Here is a 6729-nt window from a genome sequence, read left to right as displayed (position 1 = left end):
TGACATGGTCACCATGCACATGCATGCACGTGCGCGCGTGTGCAATGTGTAAGATGACCAGTATACTTAATATAGTCGTAACTATTATACTTTTTGATGAAATGCTTTGATACTCAGTATATTAAAATATATTAATAGTGTAGACAAGATGACTTGGCCATCATGCACATGCATGCATGTTCGCGCGCCTGCAATGCTAAAATGACCAATATACTTAATATAGCCGTAATTTTTGATGAAATGTTTTTATACTCAATACATTAGAATATATTAATAGTGTAGACAAGATGACATGATCATCAATCGCATGCTTGCACGTAAACGCACATGCTGCGATGCACTTCTGAAATGACCAATATACTTGATATATATAGCAGTAACTTATATATTTTTAAATTGATGTTTTGAAACTACGAAAATAATGATGTATTGTGAGTATAGACGAGAGGACATGATCATGCACATGCATGCACTTGCGCACGCGTGAAATGCATTAAACGACCAATATATTTGATTGCCTTATTTAATGAAGCATACAGGGAATATTAAACACCAAAGGGAGTTGGGGAGTGTTTGGGGAACATCTGTAACGGTCCCCGTTACAATTTAAACTAGTTAAGAACTGTGCCAAACATATACGTTGTTCGTCACATGGCACAGCCAAATACTAGCATAAGGATTGTAAAAATTATCTGTTAAATTTGAAGGCATCGTAAAAACCTGTAAAAAGCATTTCTAAATACCTAAATGTAAAAGGATCTTTTTTAATCACAGTTTTGAGTAGGGTCGATTAACAAATGAATATATTGGAAAATTATATTATATACTGAGCACACTTTCTTAGAGAGATCAAATCCAAGTAATGTTAGTAATGATATTTCATATTTAACACTGAGCACACATAGTGCGGACGAGCCACATTATGATTCAAACTGTTCTGCGTAGAATAACATGATACACAATTTACTATTTGCAAAATACGCAATAAATCTGTTGATAAATAATTAGGATAGCTTAAGCCTCTGAATTATTTCCTAAAAAATTTACATAATTTTGATCCATCGTTTCCCGCTTGCAAGTGCACTTTGACAATTTTGATTTGTATTCTGGAGTTACTGACGCATGAGTCATTTTATTTTCAACAATCAACATAAAAAGTGTAAATACATGTATAGGGTTTTTCTCTACTCTGATAGTTTGGCAGTAAATAAGAATTATTATGGATATCTATTTTAAATTAATGACAGATATTTGGTATATACCATTGAGATTAGTTCACTATGAACTCACGTACTAAATTTTAGTTTTAAATTATTTTTGAAATATACATGCCCGTAGAAACGGGGGTGGATGGGGGGATGGCAACAATTTTGCAATGCGTTCAATGCTTTGTAGTTGGATGTGAAATTTATTTCACGAGTAAAACAGGATTTTTTTTTTTATATTTACACGAGTGAAAATAAAAAAAAAAATTCTGTCTCACGAGTGAAATAAATTCCATATCCAACTACAAAACATTGAATTTTCTGTCTATTACATTTTCTTCGATTTTCCCTTTCCATCTGTCTTTTCTTAGTTGAGCTGTTGAGACGTCATAGCTTATCAATTGATTGTCACATGGATGTAAGCAACATATTTGGGAAGAAAATGACAGTTTTAGTCTCGATCAAGACGATTTAGTTACTATCTCTCTCTTATGACAGGTCAGAAATTATTTTTTGCTTACTTTGATATCCCGTTTCAAACTGTGAGAGAATACCACTTCTATGATATCCTTTCACACTGCGATAGAATATCACTTTTATTCAATAAATAAATCACATTATTTCACCGTTAAAAATGTAATAAAATATTTTATAATACATTATTATACAGTTATGGCCTCTATGAACTGAAATTGCTTCCAACGGGCCTGTTATATATATATATATATATATATATATATATATATATATATATATATATATATATATATATATATATATATATATATATATATATATATATATATATTTACATTTCCAGTGTCTTTGTCCGAGATAAAATTTCAAATAGTAAAAATACTTTATTTCTACATAAATCTACTGGTTCATCGATAGGCGTGCTGAAAAAATAATCACGTGCGGGGCGGGACAAATAGAGACAGAAGCGGGGCTTGTAGCACGTGAATTTGCAGAATCAAGAGCATGTAAATATAAGGAATAACTGTCAGATTTTTTGGTTTCATGACGATGATCAATCGATTGGCTTGCGTGATAATTTTATGCATAAACGCCTTCGGCGTTTATGCAAATTATCACGCAATCCAATCGATTGATCACATCATGAAACCAAAAAATTAGACAGTTATTCCTTGTATATATATATATATATATATATATATATATATATATATATATATATATATATATATATATATATATATATATATATATTCCCCGGGCAATTTTGGTCGGGTTAGGAAAAAAATACACAAGCACGGAAGGCTTGAAGGCTTTGGTAGGCTAACACCGATGACGTCGTGTGGATAGCGTCATCATCAACCATGTGGCGACCAGTGTATGTTTTGTCCTTGTGTGTAGTTGCATTTATTTGTGTACTTCATTTAATTACAAGTGGTAAGTAGAGTCTACCATAATGAGATATTATTCTTTCAATGATATTGCTCTCATTCAGACTGGTATTCTGTCAGATTGTCTAATCTCGTAATATTCGCCATGATGGTAGCCTACTTTTTAAAACGTCAATGAAGGCCTACGGTCGTCTACCTGTAAATAGTAAAAACTACTGCTAGAAAATAAAAGACCAATTCTCTTGTCTTAAGTAATGAGTACATACAGTGTGTATTAAAACCGCAACATTATTTCTGGAAGGGTTATTTTTCTCTTTCGAATGCAGTCGTGGTCTCTCTGACCCATGGATTCAAAGTCAAAGCGACAAAGGTTGTAGGTTACAGATTCCACAAACATAGCATTGCTAGCTTATAGTCTTTTTCCTTTAAATATTATGGGGTTAGGTCCCTGGTATAATCAAGTACAATGACTTTTAATCTACGCATGAAAAGTTGGTTGTCAGAAAGGAAAGTTTCGCATTAAAAAAGAAAGAGTTCGGGGTGTATAAATCTACTTAGGTAAAATGGTGAAAACTGAAACTATATAAATAGATATATTCCGTGAATCAATTCATGTAAGCAATGGATATTTCTTTGATTTGAATCATTTGACTGATGTTTTGCTGTCCTCTCTTCGACTTGCTGTGAACTCTTGTTGAACATCGAAAAGTAAAACGACCCGGACACACATCTTGATATCATGTCCATCACTCCCTGACATTGGAGGCGACAAATTCTTTTAATGACACATTTTATTTATTTACTTGATTGATTTACATTAGTAGTTTGATCTAACCTCAAAGTTTTGGGTTAATACTTCAGGGAACTTGTGAAAATTTGATCTCGTGAAGTATGTGTACAATAGTTATAAAGTTTATAGGTTAAACAAATAAACAAGAAGAAAAGTAATATGAACCGACAGCCAAATCTATATTATAATGGACAACAAAATGATGTACACTTGAGTTAACACAGGTCTAACTCCGGATGACACAAGTACCTACAGGACGTAATTGGTGTGTGATTAGTCTCATGATTGGAGGTGTCACAGTCTGACATTAACAACTTCGTAAAAATTTCTACAAATGTTTCACATAAATATTTTAAGCTTAATTGTAGACTTAATATTGAAGAGGGGGGGGGGCGCAGCCAATTTTTACTTAATATATTTTAATTTATATTTCAATTTTGTTTTAGCTGATGCAATTTCATGTCATATTTGCAATTCCAACGCCAACAAAACATGCAATAAGAAGTTGTTTGCAAACTTCAGCAAAGTGTGTTCCTCCAACGCCATAGGCTGCAGAAAACTCCTGACGGAGGATGAACTCTATGGTAACTATAAAATCGATAAATTCATTGCAGGCCATAAAATCCAATTGCTTTGGTGAATAATTGGAGAACAATGATTGATCACCAATTTCCCAAATTAAAGTATGAAACGTATTTAATACATTTATGCCCCCCCCCCTCCCCCAGTTGTATGATACAGTCATGTGGTTTTGTCGTTTTTTTCTTTTTTCGTTCTTCTGCCCATTGTATTATTTTGTTGCCCTTGATTTATGGTGGCTTAAAATCATATTTCAAGTATCAAGGCAATGAAATATTGATATCGTGCCTGGGTCATAACTCTACAAGCCTTGCCCATGACCTGACTGTGTGTCATGACCTGGCCCCAGGATCATGAAACGGTCTTGGAACTTATTCAAAATGTTGTCATTAAAAAAATGTACGGGCAATTGAAAATTAACAAAAATTAACAATATAAATATAAAGGAATTTAAAAAAAAATATTTCAAAGTTATACATGTACGTTTTCTAGGACTCAGTCTAAGTACAAATTTCTGACTTACAATTTATTCATATATAATTTTCTTCATTAAAAGTGACTAAAAAAAGGCTATGTCTGCTGCCCAATCCCAGCAGGCATACACTAATTTAGCCCTCTCCCTTCTTACAACCGTACGTCTGAAACTGCTTCTTGATCCGTGAGCCAGAACTCAAAGACATATATGTCTAAAATTTTCAGGTTGCACATCAGATACAGAAATATTGTCTGGGCTATAGCTTTTGAAACACTTTGAATTATTTCAAATTCGACCCAATGTTTCCTATTACTTAAGTATCAGTGAGGTCAAGGTCATTGCTTTGATGTTAAAAATGATTTTGGAAAGGGAGAAGGGGAGACATCTGTTTTGGACGAAATAAAGAAAAAACAAAACTTTCGTTTTAGGTTTTCTAGTTGTGAGGAGTTGCTATAACAACACATATAAAAATCATACAGCTCTGTTTGGACAGTTCACCCGGGATTCCTGCACCGAGTCCTACAATTCCGTGGAATGTATCTGTGACACGGACAACTGTAATGACGCCACGTTCCCATGGCAACACCCAGGAATACTTTTGACATTGACAGCGGGCATTTTCTTGTCAAAGCTGGTATAGAAAGATTATGTAAAATGCATGATTGATATCTTTAGAAAAATTTCAAATATAGCTGGGTTAGTTGAAAACAGTGTTTTGTTTTTTGTGTCTTTGTTTTTTAATTTCTATTTCAGAAATATTGATAGTTTTATATACTAGTAAGTAGAATCTAGATAATTAGATATATAGCAGCTAAAACTTCTCAATTTGTCTGCAAACTTTTGACTATCAACAACAGTGCTTACTGGGGATTTGCTCGCTTAGGAGTTCTTGGTTTTGTCTAAGGATTGGATGTGAACAACTCAGTCCATAGTTTTCAAATCGACACTTATTGTCTGTTTTGTGGTTTCTTGTTTGGGTCTCATCACTATTTCATGTACCTCAAATGATTTTTACAACAAAATGGATTTTATTTGGAAGGGAAAGCAAATTCCAGAACAAGTGTCTAACAAGAAATCGTGTGAAAATATTATGCCGTAAATATGTTGGTAGATCTGCTTTTCTCTGCCCAAATTTTGAAGTGTAAAAGTTATTTCAAGCTGGCACATTTCTTTAAATTTTTAAAATATTACAAATATTTTCAAATATTATCACACTGTACAAAGCATGTTCAAAACAAGCAAATTATTGCAAATGAATTATAATGCTTAGTTTTGTAATGCATAGATTTTTATTTTTTTTTTGGGGGGGGGGTTCTTTTAAGACAGAAATATTAAAAAAGGGCAATTCAAGTCGCTTGATAACTGTATAGTTAGTCGATCAAACAAAAAACTTGTTTAAACGACATACATGTATCTCGTGCAAACGACATTTGAGGACGGAAATTCATAAGCACCACTCAGTGCTATCCTTTAGATATGTTAGACAGATCTATGTTACATGTAGATAAATGTACATCTTATTAGAGTACATATAAATTGTCTATTTCTGATATCAGCACTTACACTGGGGTTACCTTATAATGAATGGCACCTAATTTCATGTTTATATAAAAAAAAATGCTGCTGCTATCCTAACCTCCATCCCCACTCCACCCCCCACTTGTGAGAATTTAACATATTTTGTGAACCAAACTTTTTGCTTTGATGAATTTCTGATGTAAGACTTTTCTAACGCTACAGAAGCGGCAGTCTGACTAAATCCAGTCCCTACTATTTCACAACGAGGTGAAGACTGCCGGAAATAAAGGCAAACCTTCGGAAAAAGAATTACCCCCCCCCCCCCAAGCCAATACACACGCACATTCAATTTGTACTATATAGGAGTAGTGTCCCATGATATAAGAAATTGTTCAGAAGCACAGGTAACAACACTACAATACAACCTATCATCATATTACACATGCAGGTTGTTTTGGTGGTTAACAGTATATAGACCTGCAGACGCCCTATTAATCGGAAGTTCGCTGTATTTACGAGATTTGACCGCTATTTGACACCCCCGTGACATATATCATTCACTAAATACCCCCTCCCTCCCGTGCTTCGATCTCTATGACATTCCTAATTAGCAATGATCAATCACAATAAATCGCACAGAGTTAACAACAAATTATTTATGTAACTTGAAAAATGAAACAAACTGCGCCGAAAAATGCAATGGCAGTTTACATTCTTAACAATTATGAATGAGGATGTTTTATAACAACTAAACACTTACACAAATATGTGACAATTTGTCATCAAATACTATAA

The 6729-nt window shown here is 33.6% G+C and overlaps 1 protein-coding gene across 1 annotated transcript; it reads left to right on the top strand.

Moving 5' to 3' along the window:
* Positions 1-2505: 2505 nt before the first annotated feature.
* Positions 2506-5124, top strand: LOC133191543 (uncharacterized). Its single transcript, XM_061327291.1, has 3 exons — positions 2506-2618; positions 3809-3946; positions 4845-5124. Exons 1-3 carry the CDS (start codon positions 2546-2548, stop codon positions 5054-5056), a joined length of 423 nt encoding a protein of 140 aa, XP_061183275.1. The 5' UTR covers positions 2506-2545; the 3' UTR covers positions 5057-5124.
* Positions 5125-6729: the final 1605 nt, after the last annotated feature.

This window comes from Saccostrea echinata, unplaced genomic scaffold (genome assembly GCF_033153115.1).
Source record: "Saccostrea echinata isolate AGI-Se365-2 ecotype Australia unplaced genomic scaffold, CSIRO_AGI_Sech_v1 ptg000023l, whole genome shotgun sequence".
Lineage (NCBI taxonomy): Eukaryota > Metazoa > Mollusca > Bivalvia > Ostreida > Ostreidae > Saccostrea > Saccostrea echinata.
Note: the sequence above shows the minus strand (reverse complement) of the source record. Positions and strands in the feature narration are given on the sequence as shown.

Bases quoted from the DNA above. Each gene is read 5' to 3' on its own strand.
- LOC133191543 (XM_061327291.1), top strand. From the start codon at position 2,546: ATGTGGCGACCAGTGTATGTTTTGTCCTTGTGTGTAGTTGCATTTATT. The intron at 2,619-3,808 runs GTAAGTAGAGTC...ATTTTGTTTTAG, and splicing joins ACTTCATTTAATTACAAGTG to CTGATGCAATTTCATGTCAT. The intron at 3,947-4,844 runs GTAACTATAAAA...CTTTCGTTTTAG, and splicing joins GACGGAGGATGAACTCTATG to GTTTTCTAGTTGTGAGGAGT.